Source organism: Kogia breviceps, chromosome 7 (genome assembly GCF_026419965.1).
Source record: "Kogia breviceps isolate mKogBre1 chromosome 7, mKogBre1 haplotype 1, whole genome shotgun sequence".
NCBI classification, from domain to species: Eukaryota; Metazoa; Chordata; class Mammalia; order Artiodactyla; family Physeteridae; genus Kogia; species Kogia breviceps.
Window position 1 is genome coordinate 70,209,293 of NC_081316.1, and position 12,688 is coordinate 70,221,980.

At 35.8% G+C, this 12,688-nt stretch overlaps 1 protein-coding gene across 2 annotated transcripts in view; it reads right to left on the reverse strand.

Annotated features, from left to right (window-relative positions):
* The window catches only part of DYNC2H1 (dynein cytoplasmic 2 heavy chain 1), a 380,690-nt gene that overhangs the window by 117,583 nt on the left and 250,419 nt on the right, over positions 1-12,688 (reverse strand). For both annotated transcript variants that reach the window (XM_059068297.2, XM_067038564.1), the window contains one exon: positions 11,703-11,807. In XM_059068297.2, coding sequence (XP_058924280.1) covers positions 11,703-11,807 — 105 coding nt within the window. The remainder of the gene's footprint in view (positions 1-11,702; positions 11,808-12,688) is intronic.

Genomic DNA, 12,688 nt, shown 5'->3' on the forward strand with positions numbered 1-12,688 from the left:
CTGAAACAATATTTATGGTTGCTTTAAATGTAAAATACATCTTTAAAATCATAGCAATACTCAGTGGAAAGTACTAGGGTACAATCAGCAAACAGGTGGTGTTCTCTACCCTGAAGTAACTCACAATCCCATAACATAATACAGGAAAAAAACATACTCCAGTCTCTTCCAACAGTAATGTCTCCCTGAATCTTGTATTCACATTAAATTACCACATTTTCGCCTTTTCTTTTTAAGTGTTTTGGCTGAGACATAGGTTTTGGTCAGTGCTAAACTTCTAAATTAATCACCTCTATTCATTTGCACCACTTTTTCACCCACTGCCCCACCTCCTGCCTCCCCAAACACTGCAATTTTATTTCCACCCTCTAACTTTCTACAGGAAGAGGCTCTAGAAAGTCTTGAAAACCTGGTCAAGGCCCATGACATTCTCAACTCTGATCAACATTTAGCACTTAGAACTCCTTCTCCACTCCACTTAAAACCATTGCCATACGTTCCCATCACCTTGGAACTCTCCTTTAAAATTCTTCTGATCGTCTTATTTTCTGACTGTAGTTTACCCTTGCTAAGATCTTTCCAGCTCTAAACATATGTTAAATGTAGGTATTTCCCAGGGATCTACCTTCAGGCACTCTTTCTTCCTGCTCTATCAATGTTCCCTAATAATCTCTCATTCCCATGGCTACAACTCCAATAGATGTGTTGCTGTTTGTCAACCTCTTTTTAAATTAAATGTATACCTGAATTCTCTCCTGTGTTTGTTTAGTCAAAATTCCTACTAGACATTTTCAACTAGGTATTACGTGGACACCTCAAATAAATATTATTATTATTACAAATAATAAATATTATTCATTTACCCATCAAATTAACACATCAAGTTGATATCTTCCCCTCCCCACCATCAAAAATAAAACCCAAAGCTTCTTCCTTTTGACATTCACATTTTGACTAATGCAACAGCACCCATACAACATTTATAAGATGGTGGAAGAGTTGAAGGAAAAAGGGATACTGTAATAGCTTATGTGGATGAAACACCTTATTGTGTATATATTGCAACACATTAAAAAAAAAATTGGGAGCGACTGACAGCATCATGGCAGTGTGAGTCATTCCTTTTTTCTCTACTTTTTGATTTACAACTAATTGGACATCTCTAACTGAAAAAAGCACCTATTCACATCATACCAGGACACCTGAGAGATAGATCTACACATACATGCACCTGAAAGTGGGTGGACGCAGCAGAATGAGGGTAGTGGCTGTGGAGCTGAAGGTGGCAGAGGCATGTCTGGCAGCAGGACAGCACAACCTTTCTGGCAGAGGAGGTGGAGAGTAAAGTCAGTGAGTGGGGGTGGGCCTAGACACATTCTTCAGGAGGAGGGACTCACTGCTCTCTCTGAGGAGAGAGTGCAGTGACTGGGGGCAGAAAAGGAAAAGGGAGGTAGGCAGACAAAGAGATCTGAAGGAAAGCCTTTACTGCTGTCTGCCCTTGGATTCTGGCCCTAGGACTTCTGAGACCCTCCAAAGTGAAGCTCCCTTCCTGGGCCATGGGCACACCCAATGCCCCTAGTGCTAAGTACATACCTCCCCCAACTCTGTTGTCAAGCTTTAAAAAAATTTTTGGCCAGGTTTTTGTTTTTTTTACAGGTTCCTGTTCCCCACCTTAGCAGCAGTGAGTCAGCGCCAATAAAAAACAAAAACTTGTGCTATAGCACCACCTTCTGGAAAACAAAAAAAAGGCTCCTAATTATCAAGCTATTGAGCTGTTAGAACCAAAGTAAACAGTCTTGCCTAAATGAGAAAGATGCTCACTACTTCAAATGTGATGGCAGAGACACTTTTCATCAAACACTTTGAAAAATCACAGTAACACACTATCACAAAAAGAAAGTGGCAGTTTTCCAGCAACCAAACCCCCAAACACGGAATATTGCAATCTAACTGAAAATAGCTGTTATAAGGTAAAATAGATAGCTAGTGGGAAGCAGCTGCATAGCACAGGGAGATCAGCTCAGTGCTTTGTGACCACCTAGAGGGGTGGGATAGGAAGGGTGGGAGGGAGACGCAAGAGGGATGAGATATGGGTATATATGTATATGTATAGCTGATTCACTTTGTTATAAAGCAGAAACTAATGCACCATTGTAAAGCAATTATACTCCAATAAAGATGTTAAAAAAATAGCTGTTACGAAGAAATTCACTGAGCTACAGGAAAACCTAAAATGGCAATACAATGACTTTAGGAATAAAATTAATAAACAGAAGGAGTACTTTACTAAAGAGACTGAAATTCTAAAAAAGAACCAAACAATATTATGCCAGCACAAAAACGGACACTTTTTTGTGTCTGTTTGTGTTACCAATGGAACAGAATAGAAGGCCCAGAATTAAATTCCACTATATACAGTCAACTAATATTTGACAAGGGAGCCAAGAATACCCAGTGGGGAAAGAATAGCTCTTCAATAAATGGTGCCAGAAAAACTGGAGAAATGCATGCAGAGCAATGAAATTGTGCCCCTATTTCATGTCACTCACAAAAATTAACTCAAAATGGATCAAAGACTTAAACATAAGACCTGATACCATAAAACTCATAGAAGAAAACACAGGGAAGAAGCAATGTCTTGGCAATGATGTTTTGAATATGACACGAAAAGGACAAACAACAACAGCAAAAATCAACACATGTGACTACATCCAACTCAAAAGTTTCTGCACAGCAAAACAAACAATTAACAAAATGAAAAGACAACTTACAGAAGGGGAGAAAATTTTTGCAAACCATATAACAGATAAGGGGTTTTTTTTTGGAATTTTGAATTTTATTTATTTATTTTATACAGCAGGTTCTTATTACTTATCCATTTTATACATATTAATGTGTACATGTCAATCCCAATCTCCCAATTCATCACATCCCCCCACCCAACCCCCGCCACTATCCCCCCTTGGTGTCCATACATTTGTCCTCTACATCTCTGTCTCAATTTCTGCTCTGCAAACTGGTTCATCTGTACTATTTTTCTAGGTTCCACATATATGTGTTAATATATGAAATTGTTTTTTCTCATTCTGATTTACTTCACTCTGTATGACAGTCTCTAGATCCAGCCACGTCTCTACAAATGACACAATTTCATTCCTTTTTATGGCTGAATAGTATTCCATTGTATATATGTACCACATCTTAATCCATTCGTCTGTCGATGAGCATTTAGGTTGCTTCCATGTCTTGGCTATTGTAAATAGTGCTGCAATGAACATTGGGGTGAATGTGCCTTTCTGAATTATGGTTTTGTCTGGGTATATGCCCAGTAGTGGGATTGCTGGGTCATATGGTAATTCTATTTTAGTTTTTTAAGGAGCCTCCATACTGTTCCCCAGAGTGGCTCTAACAATTTACATTCCCACCAACAGTGCAAGACGGTTCCCTTTTTTCCACACCCTTTCCAGCATTTGTTGTTTGTAGATTTTCTGATTATGCGCATTCTAACTGGTGTGAGGTAATACCTCATTGTAGTTTTGATTTGCGTTTCTCTAATAATTAGTGATGTTGAGCAGCTTTTCAAGTGTTTCTTGGCTAACCGTATGTCTTCTTTGGAGAAATGTCTCTTTAGATCTTCTGCCCATGTTTGGATTGGGTTGTTTGGTTTTTTAATATTGAGCTGCATGAGCTGTTTATATACTTTGGAGATTAATCCTCTGTAAGTTGATTCATTAGCAAATATTTTCTCCCTTTCTGAAGATTGTCTTTTCATCTCATTTGTAGTTTCCTTTGCTGTGAAAAAGCTTTTAAGTTTCATTAGGTTCCTTTGTTTATTTTTGTTTTTATTTCCATTACCCTAGGAGTTGGATCAAAAAAGATCTTGCTGTGATTTGTGTCAAAGAGTGTTCTTCCTATGTTTTCCTCTAAGAGTTTTATAATGTCCAGTCTTACATTTAGGTCTCTAAATCATTTTGAGTTTATGTTTGTGTATGGTGTTAGGGACTGTTCTAATTTCATACTTTTACATGTAGCTGTCCAGTTTTCCCAGAACCACTTATAGAAGAGGCTGTCTTTTCTCCATTGTATATCCTTGCCTCCTCTGTCATAGATTAGTTGACCATAGGTATGTGGGTTTATCTCTGGGCTTTCTATCCTGTTCCACAGATCTATAATTCTGATTTTGTGCCAGTACCATATTTTCTTGATTACTGTAGCTTTGTAGTAAAGTCTGAAGTCACAAGTCTTATACCTCCAGCTCCATTTTTTTCCCCTCAAGACCACTTTCGCTATTTGGGGTCTTTTGTGTCTCCATAAAAACTTTAAGATTTTTTGTTCTAGTTCTGTAAACAATGCCATTGGTAATTTGATAGGGATTGCATTGAATCTATAGATTGCTTTGGGTAGTATAGTCATTTTTACAATATTGTTTATTACAATCCAAGAACATGGTATATCTCTCCATCTGTTTGTATCATCTTTGATTTCTGTCATCAGTGTCTTATAGTTTTCTGCATACAGGTCTTTTGTCTCCCTAGGTAGATTTATTCCTAGGTATTTTATTCTTTTTGTTTCAGCGTTAAGTGATTGTGTTTCCTTAATTTCTCTTTCAGATTTTTCATTGTTAGTGTATAGGAATGCAAGAGACTACTGTGCATTAATTTTGTATCCTGCTACTTTACCAAATTCATTGATAAGCTCTAGTAGTTTTCTGGTAGTATCTTTAGGATTCTCTGTGTATAGTATCATGTCATCCTCAAACAGTGACAGCTTTACTTCTTCTTTTCTGATTTGGATTTCTTTTAATTCTTTTTCTTCTCTGATTGCTGTGGCTAAAACTTCCAAAACAGTGTTGAATAATAGTGATGAGAGTGAGCAACCTTGTCTTGTTCCTGATCTTAGTGGAATTGGTTTGTTTTTCACCATTGAGAAAGATGTTGGCTGTGGGTTTGTCATATACGGCCTTTATAATGTTTAGGTAGGTTCCCTCTATGCCCACTTTCTGGAGAGTTTTTATCATAAATGGGTGAATTTTGTCAAAAGCTTTTTCTGCATCTATTGAGATGATCATATGGTTTTTATTCTTCAATTTGTTAATATAGTGTATCACATTGATTGACTTGTGTATACTGAAGAATCCTTCCATCCCTGGGATAAATCCCACGTGATCATGGTGTATGATCCTTTGAATGTGTTGTTGGATTCTGTTTGCTAGATTTAGTTGAGGATTTTTGCATCTATACTCATGAGTGATACTGGTCTGTAAACGTCTTTTTTTGTAGTATCTTTGTCTGGTTTTGGTATCAGGGTGATGGTCACCTCAGAATGAGTTTGGGAGTGTTCCTTCCTCTGCAATATTTTGGAAGAGTTTGAGAAGGATGGGTGTTAGCTCCTCTCTAAATGTTTGATAGAATTCACCTGTGAAGCCACCTGGTCCTGGACTTTTGTATATTGGAAGATTTTCAATCACATTTTCAATTTCGTATCTTGTGGTTGGTCTGTTCATATTTTTTCTTTCTTCCTGGTTCAGTCTTAGAAGGTTATACCTTTCTAGGAATTTGTCCATTTCCTCCATGTTGTCCATTTTTTGGGGATAGAGTTGCTTGTAGTAGTCTCTTAGGATGCTTTGCATTTCTGCGGTGTCTCTTATGACTTCTTTTTCATTTCTAATTTTATTGATTTGGGTCTTCTCCCTCTTTTTCTTGATGAGTCTGGCTAATGGTATATCAATTTTACTTATCTTCTCAAAGAACTAGTTTTTAGTTTTACTGATCTTTTTGCTATTGTTTTCTTTGTTACTATTTCATTTATTTCTGCTCTGATCTCTATGATTTCCTTCCTTCTACTAACTTTGGGTTTTGTTTGTTCTTCTTTCTCTAGTTCCTTTAGGTGTAATGTTAGTGTTTATTTGAGATGTTTGTTGTTTCTTCAGGTAGGTTTGTATTGCTATAATCTTCCCTCTTAGAACTGCTTTTGCTGCATCCCATAGGTTTTGGATCATTGTTTTTCCATTGTCATTTGTCTCTAGGTATTTTTTCACTTCCTCCTTGATTTCTTCAGTGATCTCTTGGTTATTTAGTAATGTATTGTTTAGCCTCTGTGTTTTTGTGTTTTTTACATTTTTTTCCCTGTGATTTCTAATCTCATAGCGTTGTGGTCAGAAAAGATGCTTGACATAATTTCAGTTTTCTTAAATTTACTGAGGATTGAGTTGTGACCCAAGATGTGATCTATCCTGGAGAATGTTCCATAAGCACTTGAGAAGAAAGTGTAATCTGCTATTTTTGGATGGAATGTCCTATAAATATCAATTGAATCTATCTGGTCTCTTGTGTCATTTAAAGCTTGTGTTTCCTTATTAATTTTCTGTTTGCATGATCTGTCCATTGGTGTAAATTAGGTGTTAAAGTCTCCCACTATTATTGTGTTACTGCCAATTTCCTCTTTTATAGCTGTTAGCAGTTGCCTTATGTATTGCGGTGCTCCTATGTTGGGTGCATATATATTTATAACTGTTATATCTTCTTGGATTGATCCCTTGATCATTATGTAGTGTCCTTCCTTGTCTCTTGTAACATTCTTTATTCTAAAGTCTATTTTATCTGATATGAGCATTGCTACTCCAGCTTTCTTTTGATTTCCATTGGCATGGAATATCTTTTTCCATCCCCTCACTTTCAGTCTGTATGTGTCCCTAGGTCTGAAGTGGGTCTCTTGTAGACAGCATATATATGGGTCTTGTTTTTGTATCCATTCAGCAAGCCTGTGTCTTTTGGTTGGAGCATTTGATACATTCACGTTTAAGGTAATTATTGATATGTATGTTCCTATTACCATTTTCTTAATTGTATTGGGTTTGTTTTTGTAGGTCCTTTTCTTCTCTTGTGTTTCCCACTTAGAGAAGTTCCTTTATCATTTGTTGTAGAGCTGGTTTGGTGGTGCTGAATTCTCTAAGCATTTGTTTGTCTGTAAAGCTTTTGATTTCTCCATCGAATCTGAATGAGATCCTTGCCAGGTAGAGTAATGTTGCTTGTAGGTTCTTCCCTTTCATCACTTTAAATATGCCATGCCTCTCCCTTGTGGCTTGTAGAGTTTCTGTTGAAAAATCAGCTGTTAACCTTATGGGAGTTTCCTTGTATGTTATTTTTCGTTTTTCCCTTGTTGCTTTCAATAATTTTTCTTTGTCTTTAATTTTTGCCAATTTGATTACTATGTGTCTCAGCATGTTTCTCCTTGGGTTTATCCTGTATGGGACTCTCCTCATTTCTAGGACTTGGGTGGCTATTTCCTTTCCCATGTTAGGTAAGTTTTTGACTATAATCTCTTCAAATATTTTCTCAAGTCCTTTTTCTCTCTCTTCTCCTTCCAGGGCCCCTATAATGCAAATGTTGTTGTGTTTAATGTTGTCCCAGGGGTCTCTTAGGCTGTCTTCATTTCTTTTCATTCTTTTATCTTTATTCTGTTCCGCAGCAATGAATTCCACCATTCTGCCTTCCAGGTCACTTATCTGTTCTTCTGCCTCATTTATTCTGCTATTGATTCCTTCTAGTGTATTTTTCATTTCACTTATTGTATTGTTCATATCTGTTTGTTTTTCTTTAATTCTTCTAGGTCTTTGTTAAACATTTCTTGCATCTTCTCAATCTTTGCCTGCATACTTTTCCAAGATCCTGTATCATCTTTACTATCATTATTCTGAAATTTTTATCTGGAAGGTTGCCTATCTCCACTTCATTTAGTTGTTTTTCTAGGGTTCTATCTTGTTCCTTCATCTGGTACATAGCCCTCTGCCTTTTCTTGTCTATCTTTCTGTGTATGTGGTTTTTGTTCCACAGGCTGCAGGATTGTAGTTTTTCTTGCTTCTGCTGTCTGCCCTCTGGTGGATGAGGCTATCTAACTAGATAAGGGGTTAATATCCAAAATATATAAAGAGTGAGCCAATTTAATCACAAAAAAATCCAATTAAAAAATGGGCAGAAGAACAAAAGAGACGTTTCTCTGAAGAGTACATCAAAATGGCCAATAGATATGTGAAAAGATGCTCACCATCAGTAATTATCAGAGAAATACAAATGCAAATCACAATGAGGTTATCACCTCATACCTGTCATAATGGCTATCATCAAAAGATAAAAAAAAAACAGTGTTGGCAAGGATGTTGAGAAAGGGGGACCTTCATGCACTGTTGGTGGTAGTGTGAATTGGTGCAGCCACTATGGAAAACAGTAAGGAATTTCCTCAAAAAATTAAAAATAGATCTATAATATGACCTAGAAATTCCACTTCTAGGTATATACTCAAAGGAAATGAAAACAGGATTTCAACAAGATATAAGCACTCCCACGATGATCGCTGCATTATTCCCAATAGCCAAGATATGAAAACAACCCAAGTGACCATTAATGAAGAATGGATAAAAAAGATGTAGAATATATACACTATGGAATATTATTTAGCCACAAGAAAGGAGGACATCCTTCCATTTGTGACAATGTAGATGCACCTTAAGTACATTATGCTATGTGAGATAAGTCAAAGAAAGTCAAGTATTGAATCTAAAAAGTTAAGCATGTAAAAAACAGAGAGCAAAATGATGGTTACCAGGGGTAGGGGTGGCAGGGATAAGAGTAATTGTGTTTAAGGGTACAAACTTAAAACAAGCAGTAATAAGCCATAAAGATCTAATGCACAGTAGAATGAATATAAGCAATAATACTGTACTATAAATACATAATGTGATAAATATCACTACATCAGCAAACAAACAAAAAGCTGACTCACAGCACCGAACATAAGTATCATTAACACTGTAGTAAACACCACTTGTGGTATCTGCCTAGTATGGATGTACTCAATTAATTTAAAAATGCCAAATCATCAAATACCTGCTTCAACATCAGTTCCACATCCCTGAACTTGTATATGATCAATAATATTTTTTTTGAAATCTACTCAGTGTCATTCAGACTGCTTCATATCTGAACACTCACTTTCAAGAAGGCCAAGCATTCTAAGTGCGGCTCCAAATGTGACTTGGAGTGAAAAGCTCTAAATATAGAAATTTTATCAGTTTATATATATATGTTTATAATTAGGAAAAAGAAATGTTGCAGTAATTGATGTACTCTGAAAGCTGTTTAAGTATAAAAACTAAAATAAAGCATTGTTACACAGTTAAGTAAATTAACAGTAAAATGGACTGACAGTTAAAATATAAATATTAAGAGAGTATGTATCACCAAAAAACTTTAAGGAAGAACATGTTACCCTCTTTTCATCTAATAAATATTTATAAATATTTAAATACTAAGGCAAGAAAAAATAGCAGAGATTAGATCATAGTAAAATAACTTTTAGAGAATTCTTTGGTATACTAACTAGAAAAAGTAAAAAGTAAAAATGAAGGCTGGGTTGTCTCAGGACTATCTGGGAAAATGAGATTGGAGTCTGCCTTCCTACAGTACTACTTTCTTAGAAACTACAGAGGTACGATAAATGTAAAATGTTTGTCTGCCTAGTTTGCTATGAAACCCCTGATCCCTGGGATTCCACTTAGACTGATGAGCTTCATGTTAGCATACCACGCAAGCCCTGTACCTGTGTGACTAAAATGTAACAGAAGATCTTTGGGAAACTAAGGCTATGACTTAGTGCCATGACGGTCCTCTCAGTCTGGGCTCTTATCAGTGGCAGCCATACATGGCCCAGGAGCAAAAGAAGGTACACATATAGGTGGTTGGTGGGCCTCTCCATAAGATGAAGATGCTCAATATTCTGTATTTCTTGTCTTATATCCTTCCCAGAAGTCTCTAAGGCCATATCTATCCTAGGTTACTCTTTTCCCTTCATTAGACATTTGATCCAAGCTGGGTTAAAGGAGATTCTTTCAGAAGCTGAATGATACTGACATTAGAAGTTGTGAAAGCCACATTAATAACAGGACTTTTAAGACAGACTCTTGATTTCTTCTGATAAGAGTCCCACAGTAAATACTCTTCTTGAATTCTATGAAATAACCTTTTATTCTTTTAATGACCTTTTGATTGTTTTAACCTTTTTTGCTTAAGCATTGTTGTAAAATTATACACAAACATATACAACACAAACAAGTACACACAAAGGTACATATGCAATTCTTATATGTTATTGTTTGTTTGTTTGTTTTCTGTACGTGGCCCTCTCAGTGTTGTGGCCTCTCTTGTTGTGGAGCACAGGCTCCAGACGCACAGGCTCAGCAGCCATGGCTCATGGGCCCAGCCGCTCTGTGGCATGTGGGATCTTCCTGGACCGGGGCATGAACCCGTATCCCCTGCATTGGCAGGCAGACTCTCAACCACTGCACCACCAGGGAAGCCCTCTTATATGTTATTGATGGGATTATTGAAAAATAACTATCTCAGGTCAACAAAAAACATGGAGGGGAAAGAACAGAGTGTAATCATATATGTTATGAAGCTAAGGGACATGTAGGAGTTTCATTCCTTCATGGGTGTATCTGACTTAACACTTTGCATGAGAAAGGGAAAAGGAATTAGAAAGCATCTTCAGCTAGCGTAGAGGAAGATGTTGTTAAGATCTTATTTGTTCCAGAAAACATTTATACTTATTTACACATTATGCAAATGAGCATATATTTATATACTCAAACACCTTTTTTACTAAGATGTGAGAATGAACATTACAATTCCACAATGAACAATTTAGTGAATAATAGGAGAGAAAAAATTTAGTGAATAATAAGACAGAAAACATTACCAATTTTATAAATGTTGTTTAAAATAGCAAAAAGTACAAAACAGTACAGCTAAATAAGGTAAAGTAATCTAGCTAGGATGCCGGTAAATTACCAAAAGTAAACTTTTAAGAGCAATAAGAATCTTCCATACACTGACCCACAATGAACCTATGTAACAGTTCACAATTTGGTGCACGTACTTAGCAGTAGATTTATGCCTGAGGAGCAGTTGTAGCACATGGTGCAGAGGCCATGTCTTTACTCAGACAGACAGTTTAAATACTGGTTCTACCTTTTACTGGCTCTGTGATCTTGGGTAAATAACTTAACTCTCTCCATTTCAGTTTCCTCAAGTACTGAGAAGGAAAAGTAATAGATCTTATCTCATAGAGTTTACAAAGACTAAAGTTTCTGAGTATAAGGTATTTAAAACACTTTCAGGCACACAGTTAAAGGTCAATAAATGTTAGCTCTTAATTATTTGTTCTCAATAGAAGCTAGAATATACAGTGTTCATGGCTAATGTTTTTCTATGTCTCAATAATTTAAAAATCCATATTTCCCTCAATGTTTTACAACATTCAGTCATAAATATGAAATATTTATCTTTTATGCAAATTATATCTCTATATCTGATATTTGTTATGAAAATATCAAATTTAGTGACATTCAATTACATAAATTAAATTTAAAGTACCCTTAATAAGATAAATCACAGGAGTAAAGCCAATACATTTTGGATAAAATTGATAGTGTTCAGTGTTATTTTACTAATTTTAACAAATGTATTGAGATAGAACTATTTGGCTCATTTAAAATTTATTTAAGGTAAGACTGGAATCTATTGTATTAAATAAAATTAAAGAATTAAATAAAAGCATGTAGATCTGTAGTATTAAATAAAATGTAATGTTTCCTTTAGGCTCAGTAGCAACATTTTTTCTAAAACATATATGCTTCTTTATGTTACCTGAGAACTGATCATACGCTGAGATGAACGAGCAATATTGGCAGGTAGACCAAAGAAACTAGGTTTGTCATCCTCTGGAAGTTTTTCAATGATGGCACGATAGTCCTAAACACAAAGAATTAAAAAACAGTTTTTCAATAAAGATTAAACTTACAACCACCAAAATCAGAAAGAACCAGAATATCATGAAGTAGTAAATGAATAATTATTCATGTTATATTGTCTAGGTAAATCTCACTTTCAGTCTGTATGGCATTAACTCAGTTATCTAATGGAAATATTTTTTGTCATTACTTCTTCATACTTAAATTATTTGATACTATACTTTCTTATCCTATACTTCTCACATTCAGAGACTGATTAAAAACAAACATATTTGAGTAACTATGTCTACTATGTGAAGCTATTTTTCCCATAACCTACCAAAGGCTAATCTGCAGAGTGTAGCTCTGTTTATAATGAGATAAATATTCCAACAATCTTTTCTTTTAAACTTATAGAACTCCCAGAAACCTATACTCACACAGTCTGAGATACAAGAACTGCTTTGTAAATTGCTTTATTATAAAGCAATTCCACAGTTAGTCTTCACTGATGACGTGTGATGAAATGTATCGAAAATCCTATCATTTCATCCCAAGAATTACTGTAAGCACTGCAAAGGTTTGATTTGCCAAGCACTCATCTGAACAGTTTTCACTTCAGATTCTAGATGGAAAAATAAGTGTAGATCAAGAGGATTTATTCAGTTTGGCTGAAAGATGGGAATTGTTTTGTTTTCATGAGGAGACGAGTTATTTTAAGGCAGGTATTGTACATATATGCATCTAAACTGTTCTTGCTGAAGTAGGAGAAACTGTTTTTGGTGAAGGAGTCTCATCTTCTGCCCCCACCCCCATCATTCTTTCTCATCCTTCGCAGCTGCCTCTGCAGTATTTCCAAGACACAGGTCCTGGGCTTCCTGGAGTTTAACTACAGGAAGTATG